We start from the raw sequence: 17,605 nt of genomic DNA, 5'->3' as shown, positions 1-17,605 counted from the left end.
GACTACAGAATACCGGATACCTTCCGCCATCTTTGAAAGCATACGAGTTTACTTAGGGTTAGGGTAAGGTGTAGGGTTAGGGTTAGGGTTTAGGGTTAGGTAAGGTTTAGGGTTAGGGTTAGGGATAGGGTGACGTGACACTAAACAATATGGCTGGTAGGTATCCGGTATTCTGTAGGTGAACCCTTATCAGCTTAATGTTGATTTAATAATATAGGCTTGTTTAACGGAAAACTCAAGAGTCCATTCTCATTTGCTAACAGCACATCGTCGTTAAATAAGGAATAAATATCTATCCACTTCATGTATAAACAACCCGTTTCTTCTTTTTCTTTCCAAAAACACCCCGCATATTGTTAATGTGTCACGAGTTGCAGATCGGTGTGAAAAGGTCAACCTTTATAAGCTAAAAAATGTAAAAAAAACACAATAAAAAATAAAGAATATCCCCAACTCACTGTGGACCAAGAGTCATAAAAACACATCTTAGAAAATGTAAAGAAGTCTTTCGGCGTAAGAATATCGAATATATATGGAATCCGAGTAGGGACATTGTCGCATTGTCGCGCTTTGGTTAATTTTGCCTCCTTTTGCTTGTATTTGAGAGGGCGACAACGCGACAATGTCCCTTCCAGGATTAGATAGATATATGAACGCGAGGTGTTTATGAAAAGCGTCACTACTCACATGAAACTGGTTAACCGCCGACAGCTTTCGAAAGGAGCATTCACGGTTGATGAGTGTTTATCGCCTCCTACTATGTGTTAACTCGATTATATACCCGCCTTGTTGTACTCTCTGTCTATACACCAGCACTCCATAAAATACAACCTCTCCGTCACCCGACGCTTATCATGTTGCTCGGTATTATGCCCAGATTGTCAGCGTATATGGCCTCTCTGTACACCTCCCCGACCATTCACCGACGTGTCAGCGAGGCAGGGAGAATAGCCAACACATCGCATACATTAGGATTCACTGCAAGCAAATACACCAGTCAGCCATTAATAACACGAAGGTCGAAACACGACAGCCGCGTTTGAACAGGGTCGACATGTCGCTCCGCTGATTAAACCTGTATACCATGGTTCCAAAAGAGTACTTCCAAGTAGTTTATGGGGCCTTTCACAATCAATATATTTTATCTGCGTGAAGAGGAACTATTCATAAATAGTGAACTGTCTTTGTGTCTGAGAGTGTGTTGCAAGCAGTGACGGCAAGACGTTAACGCTGTACCGTTAACACGTCAATGATCAATAAAGCCGGGTCTTGGTTATGGTTGATTGTAAAACAAAATCTAACCTGTGCTTAGTGAGTTGAAGGTCACTGACTATATTCTGGAGCTATATTTCCAGTCGTATATCAATTGGTGTTACTGACAACCCTTATTAGCGTTCGGGTAATTTGTCTTCGGTCAACGTTGTACCGTTAAAACGTCAAAGATCAGTGAAGACGGGGATTGGTTATGGTTGATTGTAAAACAATATCCAAACTGTGCTTGAATTGAAGGTCACTGACTATATTCTGGAACTATATTTCCAGTCGTATATCAATTTGTGTTACTGACAATCTTCATTGGCGTTCGGGCAATGTGTCTTCGGCCAAGGCTGTACCGTTAACATGTCAGTGCTCAGCAAAGACGGGGATCGGTTACGGTTGTGCGTTGTGGCGATGCCTTTTTAATTCTTGTAAGAAATCTCATCAAAATCAACATTTTCAGGTAAAGTCGATTTTTCAGTTGTGCAATAGTGTAAAATCATGTTATCATCACTTTTGTTACATATTTTAACGATTGTTTGAACACAACTGGTAAATAATAGATTTTAAAAATACAAAACGCCTATGCGTTTCTTTTTGGGGATAGTATATGTTGAAATGTTTACAATTATTAACAAACCCATCTAAAGATATTATTGCAAAATTATGGAAATACATTAAGTTATGCATGTAAGTAAAAATGCATTGTCCAGCTTCCTTTTGTATATGTATAATTTATGTACATGTATATTTCAATGGATAACATACAGCATTCTACCCTGTATACAGTGTAAAATGATGACGAGGGGCATATAAGCCCAAGTCTTTACTGAATAAAGAATCTGAATCTGACTTATCCAAGTTCGGTCTTAAGGTCTAACGTAGTGCATTTAATCAGATTCAATTTAAACTCACAAACATTACATATATACGGTTGACTACCCACACCTCTACAATGAATACAGGTGTATAACAGTCAACATTGTCCCCATAAAAGTCTATATAAGCAATGTCTCCTTTGTGAGATAGCAAAATTAGCATAATTTGAAATATATACGTTGGCATATTACATCCATAAAAATATTTATCCACAATATTTTACACAGAGTGACTCATATTAGCCACAAAACATAACTACAAGTCCTGATTCTTGATTTGACAAAGTGAGTTGTCTCCCCTTCCATAGTTGTCCTAACCAGCTTCAGTTTCATGTCTACACTGCTCTATAATGATGTTCTACACCGTGATTATTAAGTTATGATCCTATTTATAATTGGATATACAGGTCACAATATGTCATATTTTGGTCTGTAGTTTGGTTTGATAAGCCGGAAATCCATTTTGAGAGTTACGTCCCCTGGTTCGATAATATTAACCTTAACCTTGCAGCACCATTACCGTGCAATGATATCGACCAACACAATCTCTTATAACGTTAAGCTGACACGCCATATTTGACTGAAAAACTGTTCAACGCGAAGTAAAAACGGAACTCAATGGTTATTTCTACCCAACCATTCACTGTCCGCTGAACAACATTCCTAGTGCAAGAAGGACGATGAATTAGCCCCGGAGGAATTATCTTATATATCGATTAGGCTTTCCGCTGCCAGACTTAAGGATGCTGACCTTAGTTGTTTTACAACAGACTGGATTAAATATTGAGTGACCTTTAATCCCCTAAACGCTGGCATTTATTGAGTAATGCCGCACACGTTGCGTTTGGAAGAACTAATGTTTGAAATGTAGATCGATTCCACATTGGGATATGTGTATCCGAGACATACATCTGTGCTTCATGAGAATGTTGGTTCATCGATCAATGTTGATTACTCAACACAGCGCGTCTGTCTGGTGTATGACAAGTGAAATACTTATAATCTGCGCCTTGGATCGATATGTCGTCAATAACCGTATCAATCAACGGGCTGAATCCACTGATGTAAGATTCATTCAGTGAGTGAGTGAGTGAGTTTTACGCCGCTTTTAGCAACATTCCAGCAGTATCACGACGGGAAGAAACCAGAATTGGGCTTCACACATTGTACCCAGGTGGGGAATCCAGCCCAGCTCTTCGGCGTGAGGGGCGAACGCGTAACCACTAGGCTACCCAACCACCCCAAGAATCATTCAGAGAAAATGTGGTCATGTTTGGGTCACTGTTTACGACCATCGTTAGAATGGACATGGATTATGACATAAAAACACATCTCAACCACCTGCGTAACGCTACAAAGGTGTGTTAAGATTTGTCCCCGTAAAACGTTTTGAAAATTTTCCACCAAGTGATCTAAGTGCTACTGGGGATCGTAAGTTGGTTGGTTGATTGGTTGGTTGTTTAACGCCGCAATATTCCAGCTACAATGTATATGACGGCGAACTATAAATATTCGAGTCTGGACCAGACAATCCAGTGGTCAACATCATGAGCATCGATCTATGCAGTTGGGATACGATGATATGTCTCAACCACCAGATCCCGTAAGTCGCCTCTTTCGAAAAGCATGGGTTGTAAAAGAAATCATGTAATGTGTGTATGCATTTTTCTTTGTTGTTCAGGATTCAAGACATATCGTCGAATTTGAACCAAACAACCCAGTGATTGATGTTATTAACAACATTGGACACCATGACGCGCACCCTCCACCAAACCACCCACCCACCCCCACCCTGGATCCCCTAAATACCGTATACTTTCTTTTGCCTTGAGTATATATACTTTGACCTGAGCACAGTGACAGTTTAAAGCACATGAAAAGGAAAACAAAAATATAGCAATTCACAAGGATTTATAACACCGCAGATCTACATTTTGAAGATATTGAGAGTTACCTACCCATTCCAACCTTGGGAATGGCCTTCTCCCTGAAGGGGAAGCTGTTTAGTCCGGTGAAGTACTGCAGCCCGGTAATTGTATTGATCGGGTACAGCTGCGAATTGACGTTGATGGCGTTGACGGGAATCCGGCCACGAACGCTGTTTGATAGCTTATTTATGTTGTAGCTATTCGGAGGAAACTGGAGGCTGTAGCGGGGTGAAGCGAAGTAGCCATCGTCGTTGACGGAGCAGATTGGGATGTCAAGGAGACCTGTAATAGAAAGGTCAGTGTTTGGAATATAGTCCCGAAGCTGCAGGGAACAAAAGATGACGATTTACGATATCCTGTTGATATAATATAGGACAGGGCGTAAGGGCCCTTGATGGCTCACAGGATATGCATAATTTAAGAATTCGGCAAAACTGTTTGAAATTGTCATGAAGTTTATCAGACATGTTCTAATGAATGAGAACTAGACTTGGTTCATTTAACAGTTGCTCGCTTGGACTGACTGACTGACTGAGTTTGGTTTTACGCCGCTTTTAGCAATATTCCAGCAACATCACGGCGGGGGGACACCAGAAATGGGCTTCACACATTGTACCCATGTGGGGATTCGAACCCGGGTCTTCGGCGTGACGAGCCAACGCTTTAACCATTAGGCTACCCCACCGCCCCTGCTCGCTTGGAACTCATAAGAATACTAAATGCACAGGTAAAGGTACAATATGTCAAAAAAGGCCGATTGCAAAGGTTTTCTGGAAGCGTATTTCCATGAAGTGAACATAAACAAGTTGTTGATCCCTGCTGATCTTCATGAACATATAGTAACATATACTTCAAACAGCGTAAGCATGTGGCAAATGTGTGACGTGACGATACCTTTGAGGTGTCTGACTCGGTTGGGATGAGGATTGTGTCGGGTGAAGAACGAATTGTGACTCATCTGGCCGAACCGGTATCCACTGTGGGTCGCTGGTCGCGGGAGCGACGTCTTCCGGTATGCATTGGCGGACACCGGAACTCCGTTAGCTACCGGATCTCGGACATACAGGTCCCCATTGGCTGGGCGGAACACATCGGACTGACTCATGCTGGAGAGAAAGAGAAGAGATTAAGTATCTAATAGCACGAAGTTGACACTCGGTATTTACAGTCGACAGGAAAAGCAAGGTTAACAATACACGAAAATTAATAAAACTGGGCAATTAATTTTGTTTTAGATCACGATTGGTGATAAAGAAACACTAAATCCCTGAAAGACACATTTTTTCAAATCAGGTTAAATTCTGGTTGATTTATTATACACTCGTATCGGATGAACTATGTCGGTCCTAGGTGGGATATACCCGTGAAGATCCGGGTTAGAATTGGTCTTCATCAACCTATTCTTGTCGTAAAAGATCACTAACGGGGTCAGGGGTCGCTGACTCGGTTGACACATATTGCGTAGATCTCGATTGTGTAGATCGATGCTCATGTTGTTAATCACTGGAATGGCTGGTCCAGACTTGATTATTTACAGACAGCCGCCATATAGCTGGAATATTGCTGAGTGCGGCGTTAAACACCAACCTAGGTGGGCTGAACCACTGACACAGTCCTTTGAGAGCCGCACTGGATACGACCAAAATCTCTTTATTTGTTTCCACTATGCCAAAGTTCGTACAACAGAAACGCCGTTATGTATACTGGTTAACACCTGCCACAACGTGTTATGGCAACGGATGAATGTTGATCCCCCACTTCCTTAAAACAATACGGGTAGATATATTACCACTTGACTAGAAAGCAACACCGATCCCCTGTAAGCCACCTTCTCCAACGCAGAGATACAGTACTATCTCTATTTCTGAGGGGGTCATTCGATAACTCCGCTAACTTTAGACCTCATCTTTTAACATTCGACATCGCGGTCACAAGTATTTGTAAACTTTACGTGGAGTCTGTGTACGTATTTATCCGCTGTGTAAATAGTGTGTTGTATAGGGTTGGTACTTATCAAATCTGCAATCTCTTGTACAAATACAGGGGTAGAGGTGGCAGGTATAACGTGATAGGAACAGGGCTACCTCTTGAGAGATCTGGTTTATAAATGGACGGGGATCAATCCAGTTCTGTCTTCCAGCACCAACAAACAGCTGAACAGAGTTAATCCATGTTCATCTATTACCGACACTCTGTCATCAGCTACTTATTGTTGGGACTTTGAATTCAAAAGAGTTATGCAGACATTTCGATTTAGTTGTGATACGTATAACTATGGAATCCTTGAAGGGAAATTATCGCGTTGTCGACCTTACGAAGACAAACAATATGTGTCAAAACTGACCAAAGCGCGACAGTGCGACAACGCGATATTACCATTTGTTGATTTGTTGATTTGTTGATTTGTTGATTAGTCTCTTCGGTCAATTTTGACACTTTCTTGCTTTTGTAATTGCGACAACGTCATGATGTCTCTTCTAGGATTCCATATATAACAGAAATATTCTGAGCAGTGTTCTGATAGAATCGGGACATCACTTCCGAAATGAAACCTTAGTGGAGAGGGGTCAGAGTATGTATCACAGTGACAAACTTGGATTTATCAATATTCCACTAATATGATAGTGGGGGCCCCAAGAAAGTGTCTTGAAATTATACCAATAAGGGGTTTGAACCCGAGACGTGCGAATGCTTTAGCCACTAGGTTGACACACCACCCTCGTATTTATCATGGACGGATGGAGAATGTCATGACTGGCATACAACAATCAATACAACATGTAAAGGCTATGTTTTTTTGCCCTGAGACTGTAATGAATAAAACATGAATTGTTAACGCACTTGAGATCCATTTCATTTTGAAATCGGAAGCTAGTTCTCCTTAACCACGGTGTTTTGATGTCAAACATTAACCAGTACTGAATATTTACAGAATAACTCTGTACTCTGTAGTATCATGATATTGTTGAGTCATCGTGGATTTGTCATGTATTGATCCTGTGAGTGAAGGTTATAAGTAGCAAACAGCTGGGTTAGACTGGATGATTGAAGTACTGGCGGTGAGCTGGCTGGATATGCGTAAAAGGTTGCGTACACGTGCACCAACGGTCAACATTTAATCTTGAACACATAATGAGCATAGAACCGCACTTATAAATAGAGTTGGATGGATATATTTACAGTACACTTACGCTTGCTATTAATTTTCTATATGCGATTAAATAAACAAGATACCCAGTTCCTTTCCTGACTTTGATTTGCCACTTCACCACACCACTTCAACGCTTTAGAAATAACAGCAAGCAATACTCACGAAATCTAGTTTTATCTTCAACAAAGTGTGATATTATCCCGACGTAAAGTACAAATATTTTCTCACTCGTCAATATGTTACCCTGTATGGAAACACCCACACCATAATTAATTAGGGAATTAAAGGTGTTGTTTACACCGACTCTGTGTATATACAACAAACCATGTTTCGGGCCTTCAGCCATGTACACAGTTGTTTACGTCCCTAATATCTGATTTATTAACAATTACCGTGAGACATATGATTCATGCCGTGCAATCATTAGTATTTAAGCGAGTCGATAAATCTGACATACATTCATAGCCAATCGTAGATATTGACCAATCCACTCGAATTTGACAGCTAGGACTGTCTACTCTGACGTCCGCGAGAAATGAAGTGATTTGATTGGTTGAATGGTTTTGAGTCCTCCAGATAGTGTGATAATTGAGTATGTGTTTATATTATGATAAGCCGTGACAAGCTCTGTTACGGGAACGTGACCGGTGTCGGACCCGCTTCAATATTAGATAGGCTATCAGGTGCTCTTAAATATGCTCCATAAATCACTTTAATTACACAACTGTCGAGTTTCGAAGTGGCCTTGTTCTAAACATATTAGCACTTTATCCAAATCAACTTCAGGGGAAATTCCGAAAAGATAATTTAAAGCAAAGAGTTGTTGAATGTAATTGTATTTAATCCATATGGTCAGGGACCTAAGTTACGGTGGTATGTTTCTGACTAGGAGTAAAGTGTCGTAGTTATAACTATTGGCCCTTTATGCCCGAAAACTTCAGATGAAATTCCGAAACATATTTTAAACCAAATGTTGTTGAAAATAGCAATATGTGCTTTTAATGGATTGGAACCTTCCTAACGGCTCTACGTTTATGATTATGACTACAAAGGGACCTTGTTAATCCGAAAAATCTGCTGTCAGGGCGGTTCTCTGAGAAACGACTACTTTCACAGAAACGGCGTTACTCCTTGTTGCCTATTCGTTTGTCCAGAAACATATTAATCCGGTAAGTGGTACGTAATCCGATAGATTTCGCTAAGTATATTAAAATGCTGAATTGCGTTTTGCTCTAACAGTCTTATAATTATATATTCTTCACACGACGTGAGGCGCTAGTAGGATCATTTGCAAGGTTGTGTTTGTGCGTATGTTCAAGGTGGACATAAAGCTGTAACTATACCCCTGTATCATGTGAGGATTAGATTCTACGACCAGGTGCTCGTTCCACAAAACGATCGTAGCTCTGAGGTTACCGTAACTACCATACTTAAACATAGGCTAATGGTAATCGTACCACTATGATCGCCTTGCAGAACCCAGTTAGCTAGGGGTATATGCAGGGTTGATTCTGATTGTCATCCTTTTGTCAATGAGAGAAGTTGGTACAGATACTGATTCCATTTCAAGTAACTGGCTGTTAAAGAGCATGGTTATACACGCCATGCCGACCCGTGAAGATACGGGTCTGAATTGATGGTCTGAAACCTATGTTTGTAGTAAGAGGCAACTAACTGAATCGGGTAGTTAGACTCGCCGACCTGGCTTAGCCCAGCTGTGTAGATCGAAGCTCATGATGTCAGTCACTGGTCTGGTCCAGAATCGGGTATTTACATACCGCCGTCATATACGTGGAATATTGGCGGTCTGTAAATAATCGAGTCTGGGCCACACAATCCAGTGATCAACAGCATGAGCATCGATCTGCGCAAATGGGAAGATACGTGTCAACCAAGTCAACCGAAGTGTGAGCGATACTCGTGATTAGTTATATTAACCTAAGGATATTCAACCACATTTTGAGCCAAATTGTGGGTCATTATGACATGCACAAGTGGGAACTTTGTTTCGCAACAGAAGCAGTATTTGATATGCTACCCTTTTCATAAAACATACGCAAAGCTTTAAATCCAATATACCTGTGGACATCTATTTAACGACACTAGCCTACACACTACATGTCTTTAAATCCAATATATCTATTTAACGACACTGGCCTATACATTACATGTCTTTAAATCCAGTATACAAGTGGACATCTATTTAACGACACTGGCCCATACACTACATGTCTTTAAATCCAATATACCAGTGGACATCTATTTAACGACACTGGCCTATACACTACATGTCTTTAAATCCAATATATCTGTGGACATCTATTTAACGACACTAGCCTACACACTACATGTCTTTAAATCCAATATATCTGTGGACATCTATTTAACGACACTGGCCTATACACTGCATGCCTTTAAATCCAATATATCTGTGGACATCTATTTAACGACACTCGCCTATACATTACATGTCTTTAAATCCAATATACCAGTGGACATCTATTTAACGACACTGGCCTATACACTACATGTCTTTAAATCCAATATACCAGTGGACATCTATTTAACGACACCAGCCTACTCACTACATGTCGTTAAATCCAATATATCTGTGAACATCTATTTAACGACACTGGCCTACACACAACATGTCTTTAAATCCAATATACCAGTGGACATCTATTTAACGACACTCGCCTACACACTACATGTCTTTAAATCCAATATACCAGTGGACATCTATTTAACGACACTGGCCTATACACTACGTCTTTAAATCCAATATACCAGTGGACATCTATTTAACGACACTGGCCTACACACTACATGTCTTTAAATCCAATATATCTGTGAACATCTATTTAACGACACTGGCCTACACACTACATGTCTTCAAATCCAATATATCTGTGAACATCTATTTAACGACGATGGCCTACACATTACATGTCTTTAAATCCAATATATCTGTGAACATCTATTTAACGACGATGGCCTACACACTACATGTCTTTAAATCCAATATATCTGTGGACATCTATTTAACGACACTGGCCTATACACTACATGTCTTTAAATCCAATATATCTGTGAACATCTATTTAACGACACTGGCCTACACACTGCATGTCTTTAAATCCAATATACCAGTGGACATCTATTTAACGACACTGGCCTACACACTACATGTCTTTAAATCCAATATACATGTGGACATCTATTTAACGACACTAGCCTACACACTACATGTCTTTAAATCCAATATACCAGTGGACATCTATTTAACGACACTGGCCTATACACTGCATCTCTTTAAATCCAATATATCTGTGGACATCTATTTAACGACGATGGCCTACACACTACATGTCTTTAAATCCAATATATCTGTGGACATCTATTTAACGACACTGGCCTATACACTACATGTCTTTAAATCCAATATACCAGTGGACATATATTTAACGACACTGGCCTACACACTACATGTCTTTAAATCCAGTATACCAGTGGACATGTATTTAACGACACTCGCCTACACACTACATGTCGTTAAATCCAATATACATGTGGACATCTATTTAACGACACTGGCCTATACACTACATGTCTTTTAATCCAATATTCCAGACTGAGATTTAACGTCACACTACATGTCCATATCGTGACATCTATTTAACGAAATCCAATATTCCAGACTGACTCCCATACTTGAATGTACTCTACTGTTGCAGGGCTATATGAGGGTCGATCAAAAAGTAAGTAGACTAACTGTATTCTCGATGTCCAATCTTTGAAAACAAGCGATTGTAATTTCAAAATGCGTTTTTATGAACTTTAATAAGTAAGTGTGATTCTAGGGGACTTCTATCAATCTTAAACACACAAAATAGTTCTTGCATGTTTTGTTTCCTGAAGTTTTTGATGCATTTACTGTAGATTTTGCGGGTTTTTTAGGGTACCAAGATAAAAGGTTTAACAAAATGGGGATCGTTAGACTGGAACATAGCAAAACCATTTTGCTTGCGCTTGACAGATAATATGTAGAAAAATAAAACATAAAAATAACCGTATTTGTATCGTTTTCTTGGTGATTCTACATACTTTTTGATCGTCCCTCGTACTTGCCTTGAAGAACGAAACTGTGGTGTTACCTCTATGAAGCTGTCGTCACTGCCGTCGCTCCTCTGTATGTGTAAGCCTAGCCCTTGTGTACAAATCTACCCCTTCTACAAACACTGATCCCTTCTCTGATATACCCCGGAACAATCTACCTTGCATGTTTCTTTGTGGTCTACACGCAATACGTCAACAGAAAGCAAACCAGCTTCAGGCTATTATTCATATTACTTTTCTTTTGACGCTGTAATTTGGTCTGCTTAATTACGGGATTTAGCTGAACAAATACACCATTCAAATCATTATGTAAACTGAACTCTACGTTGTCGTTTAGTTGTAAAGGTGTGGTATGCAATCGCTTAAGACTCGAAATAAAACAATCGCTTTGTAGAGGTTTTCATACTTTGTTCATTAGCGGTTTTAGTATTGGGTTGTGGCTTTTCATTCGAGATAGCCTAATTTCGACATACAGTAGCAATAACCCGAAATGCATCATTTTACGTACCATCGTGCTTTGAAAAGTATTCACTACAGCTTAGTCCAAGACTGACCGAATATGAACTGTGGCCCGCAAACCCATGTTTCAAACCTCAGTGTATTGGAGTGTTCCTTAAACACCGGTTCCACCAACACTCCAGTCAAAGACTTGACCCACAGACCCAAGTTTCACAACATGCCACACTTACTCAGGTTCACAACACGCCAGTTAAAGACTTGACCCACAGACCCAAGTTTCACAACATGCCACACTTACTCAGGTTCACAACACGCCAGTTAAAGACTTGACCCACAGACCCAAGTTTCACAACATGCCACACTTACTCAGATTCACAACACTCCAGTTAAAGACTTGACCCACAGACCCAAGTTTCACAATATGCCACACATACTCAGGTTCACAACACGCCAGTTAAAGACTTGACCCACAGACCCAAGTTTCACAACATGCGACACACACTCAGGTTCACAACACGCCAGTTAAAGACTTGACCCACAGACCCAAGTTTCACAACATGCCACACATACTCAGGTTCACAACACGCCAGTTAAAGACTTGACCCACAGACCCAAGTTTCACAACATGCCACACTTACTCAGGTTCACAACACGCCAGTTAAAGACTTGACCCACAGACCCAAGTTTCACAACATGCCACATAACTAGGTTCACAACACGCCAGTTAAAGACTTGACCCACAGACCCAAGTTTCACATAAAGTCCTACTCTTTTAAGACGTATAAAGTAGAGAATTAGCTTAACCAGCAGTCCTTGCACCCACAGCCAACAAGTACAGTTGGAGGGGCAGATCTTACCGGCTTAACGCCGCGGAATCACGTGACAGGTTGAAGTATTTCAACACAATTTGTTCTCGTCGTATTTATTGAAGGAAATCTGCTCCAATGGAAGAATTCCTTCATATCTAAAAGCAGCAAGTAAGCGGACGGTAGCCTAGTGGTTAATGCTTCACTCGTCACGCCGAAGACCTTGTCGTGATGTTGCTGGAATATTGCTAAAAGCGGCGTAAAACTAAACTCACTCACTCTAATTAAGGCCTAACTGACATATATTTCTAGAATGAGCAAGGTGATGTTGAACACGTTCTGACAGTAACAACTCCAGGCATGTCAGCTCAGTATAGAAACAAACCCCGAAATCCTGTACCGCTATAAGATCAAGAAGAACACCATACTATAACCATTTATTATTATTATTATGCTTTACAGATTAAAGATAGTATGCAGCATAGAGCGTTCGGGTGATTTTCCCCTCGATCATTGGATGTCAATCTCAACGGTACATCGTATTATCCATCTCAACTTCCAGGGAGTATACAACTCTTGCTGCCATTAGGAGCACCGAGGTATTGTGGCTTTCTCATCCTTACGAGGTACCCATTCACAGCTGGGTGGACTGAGACACATAGTCACAGTACTTGGTCCAGGTTCACTGCACGTTGCTGTACCCGCAACTAGTGTATATATATATATGGATAAATATATATATATATATATATATATTTATTTATCCATATATATATATGGATATATATATATATATTTATTTGTCCATATATATATATACATATAGGATACGATGTTAAATTTACAATATTTCCTTTTATATATGGATAAAAGAACACTACTTCATATATATATATGTTGTCCCTATTATATATATATATACGTCATACTGTTATCTCCCTGAAGAGTAAAGAACGAAACATGGAGAAAAAGGCATTCTGTTTTTATATCTATATATATATATTTATTTATCCATATATATATATATATATATATATTTATATATATATATATATATATATATACTAGTTGCTACAATGATCGAGGAAAAAAATTATATATAGGTGTTTATATATATATAGGTGTTTGCACGTATTCATGTGGCCACCATCTGGTGATATACCAGCGGATTCGTGGGTTGTTTTAAGTGCACAGGCTTGTGTTTCTGTTTGTTTAATTTTAGCCACCATCGACAGTGGGTCCTTTCTTTCTTATACTCGACACTTAATGTTTTTCAATATCCCCAGAGATGTTTGTTTTTGTTTAACGCCGCTCTCAGCAATCTTCAGCTATATGAGGGCAGTCTGTAAATAATCGAGTCTCGACCAGACAATCCAGAGATTGACATCATGAACATCAATCCTACAAACATTTGGGATACGATGACATGTGTTAACCATGTCATCGAGCCTGACCACCCAATCCCATTAGTCACCTTTTACGACAAGCCTGAGTTTCTGATGACCAATGCTAACCCAGATCTTCACGTGTAATCACCAAAAAGAAGAATGTGGAGAAAAAACAGATGTGATCAAACTGACAAATTTATCTAACGGACCCGATCGTTTAGACGTCACTGCAAGAAATACTATAAATCGATTGTGCAAAGGAGTTACGAATAACAAAGAAGTCTTTCTTTAATCGAAAGAACATGTCCAGAAAACACGCATACACAAACCGCCGCCATTTAGCGACAAACAACGTGATCGACCAGCATCCGTTTTCTTTATTAGAAGTCGCGCCACATACACCACACACTGAACGCTTTGTTGGCGAGCGCCTTGACATAATAGTAGCTGTCGCGAGCTTCCTCTCTACCACATATTACATATCGACATCGTGGACGTTGCCAACGTCTCCATGAAATCAACATCGATCTCACCCGATTCTCTCAGCAACGTCGTCGACAGGGACAATTCCCTCGACATACCGTTGTCAGTCACGGACCAAAGGAGTCAATATGTCGACGTGAAAACAGAGTGATTGTTAATTTGGTAATTGTGATCTGGTGTTGACAGCGTGCCACAGCGCAGTAGGGGTGGAACGCTAAAGTTAAAGCTATTCAGGTGGGTTGTATGCAAATACACGAATGTGTAATCTGCAGTCAGGTTACATGAACTATTGTAAACTTAAGGCTGTAAGGGATCGAGTTCTTGAGAAATATGAATATGTATGGTTTAATGTATTGATCCCTGTTTAATTTTAATAAGGATTTATATACCCATTCAGTGATCTCCATTATCTCGATAATGGTAACTTTTTATACTAAAGCAAGAGATGAAATCGTCGAGATACCCGAAGGTGAAGGTCAGATGAAAAGTCGAGATATGGTCAGCTTGAAACTTTCAGATACCGAAAAGCGAAATGAAAAGATATGAGATAACTGCACGTTACTAAGATATAAACAGTTATCAACCAGCTTGGCGACTCTGCACATTACGAAGTTATATACTTTGATTAACCAGCTTGGGTACCATGCACATTACTAAGATGTAAACATTTGTCAGCCAGCTGGACTACCTTGCACAGTACTAAGATACAAAAAATGGCCAGTAAGCTAACTACTCTTGTCTTACCAGCACACTACTAAGATATAACACTTGTCTTACCTGATCACCTGCACATTACTAAGATATAAACAGTTGTCAACAAGCTGGGCTACCCGGCACATTTATATTAAGATATAAACAGTGGTTAGCCAGCTGGACTACCCTCCATATTAGTAAGATATAAACAGTGTCAGCCAGCTGAACTACCCTGCACATTACTAAGATACAAAACTGGTCAACAAGCTGAACTACTCTGCACACTACTAAGATATAACAGGTGTCAGCCAGTTCGACTACTCTGTGCATTACTAAGACATACACAGTTGTCAACTAGCTGGGCTTCCCTGCACATTACTTACGTATAAATAGTAGTAAACCCGCTGGGCAAGTCTGTACATTACTAAGATATATTACTATGATATAAGTATGTACATTACCTAGGCAACAGTGATGTGAACGTAACGTTAATCTTATAACTAACTATGTTGACGTACTACGATGTCGGTAAGAAGCACATGCTTGTAATATTCCACTAGCTGAAGTTATGATTGACTATTGATAAACCACTCTTTTAATAAAGTCATTTCTTTTAACAATGGGGAATGTATAATTTCTTTTTATCATTTTAATTATATATATTATATGTTTTTATTTTCTGGAAGTAAGCATTTTTTAAACATGTGACCTTTCTCCCAAAATATAAAATGATCTAAATATATCGTAATCAAGTCTCTATTGTAATAATTAGTACTTATACAAGGGGTAGCATGTAGACAGAAGAAGCGTAAAAATGTTCGGATGGGGGCGGTGGGGTAGCCCATTGGTTTAAGTGTTCGCTCGCCACACCGAAGACCCGGGTTCGATTCCCCACATGGGTACAATGTGTAAAGCCCATTTCTGGTGTCCCCGCCATGACATTGCTGGAATATTGCTAAAAGCGACGTAAAACAAAACCCAATCACTCAATCTTGTTCGGATGAGAGAAATTGACTACCTTAAATCAAATACAAGTGTTAAATTCTGAAGTCAGGCGTACGTTATTATAGTAATCTGACTGTCTGAATCTCAACAAAGAAATTAACTGTAGGCACTCGACACAATCTCAACACACGCCATGCTCATTCCAAATCAAAAGAAGCAGTCCCAGTCTCATGAAGGTTATATCTATGTTGATATCTCAAATGTCTATAGTATTTAAGAATCATTTCAATAAAAAAGATCTACTGATGAACCATGTTACTTTTGTTTCAGCACAACGCACTATAAGAGCCCATGGACAGTGGTTGGGTCAACTATGAAACTAGCCCATCAACACACATGCCATCACTTACAGACACATGTTCAGACATACTGAAGTCATAAAACTCTTACCTGACGGAGAGAGAACACGGCGACTGAGAGCTGACTGAACGGACTGTCACTGTAGGCCAGGATCGTAGCCGCCTGTAACTAGGGACGCACAGGACTCGCTAACTCGCTCCGCACAGAGACCGGCGGGGCTTCACGACTACAGCAGATTAAAGCATTAATCAGCCAGCTAAAAGTAGTTACCCGTGCAGAACATTTGCCACACACTTGACCCTTCATTATAATTGTAGCAGTGTGCTGTCTATTGTCTATATCTCCATGTTTAATTAATGAGGTTGTTCCACATGGGAGTTTGGAATCTGTAACGTTAAGAATTCATGTATTTTGATCGGTTGTTTTTCGATGAAGTCTCGACACCTCAACAGCGCCCCATTGTTAATCTAATCGGATTATATCAGATATCTCAGCGACGTAACAGTTACACTCAACGCTCTGCTCTACTTTGTACCTTCACAAAACGAGATCATCTGGGAGTCCGCCCTTAACCGATATAAGATTTCAAGGGCTCCTTATTAAACCAATCAGTGTTACGTGGGGGATCAGTATACCCTTGACAGATTAGGCAGAACACCTGGCTAGGTCATTTACACAGGTAAAACACATGATTTGTCATGGTTGAGTATATCTATTTAACACAAAGACGTTATGATAACTAATGGCGAAATACATGTTCCTCGGACAATTACCATGTCTCCTTTTGAAACGAAACCAACATGGTTTGTGTACTTCAAAGGAAGATGAAATGTGAGTGCACGCTCAACCAAATCACCGGAACAACGACAACATCAACAACAACAAACAATAATAATGATAATGTCTGAGGATGTAACTGGTGAATAGAATCTGACGTATTGCAAATGGACCTGTTAGAAATGGAATTTATCACTTTTGCCTAGCAACCATTGTTTCTGTATTTCGTCGTCTGTGACGTCATTAAACAATTGAACTTGACGTCAATGAAGAGGGCCGTCACTCTTGCTTACTCGTGGTTAACTGCACAAATGTGCATGAATAAAATGGATAATAAAGACGTTATTAGACTCGAGCAAGTGTG

The 17,605-nt window shown here is 39.9% G+C and overlaps 1 protein-coding gene across 1 annotated transcript in view; it reads right to left on the bottom strand.

The window, feature by feature from the left end:
• LOC124259862 (protein TBATA-like) overlaps nt 1-16,682 on the bottom strand; it is a 30,166-nt gene extending 13,484 nt beyond the window's left edge. Inside the window, exons 1-3 of the mRNA XM_046694078.1 lie at nt 16,555-16,682; nt 4,958-5,169; nt 4,094-4,345 (exon numbers count right to left, since the gene is read on the bottom strand). Coding sequence (XP_046550034.1) covers nt 4,094-4,345; nt 4,958-5,168 — 463 coding nt within the window. The 5' untranslated portion in view covers nt 5,169; nt 16,555-16,682. The remainder of the gene's footprint in view (nt 1-4,093; nt 4,346-4,957; nt 5,170-16,554) is intronic.
• Between the last annotated feature and the right edge of the window lie 923 nt (nt 16,683-17,605).

The sequence above is a fragment of the Haliotis rubra genome, unplaced genomic scaffold (assembly GCF_003918875.1).
Source record: "Haliotis rubra isolate DU_JTF1 unplaced genomic scaffold, ASM391887v1 Scf74, whole genome shotgun sequence".
Classification (NCBI taxonomy): Eukaryota; Metazoa; Mollusca; class Gastropoda; order Lepetellida; family Haliotidae; genus Haliotis; species Haliotis rubra.
Note: the sequence above shows the minus strand (reverse complement) of the source record. Positions and strands in the feature narration are given on the sequence as shown.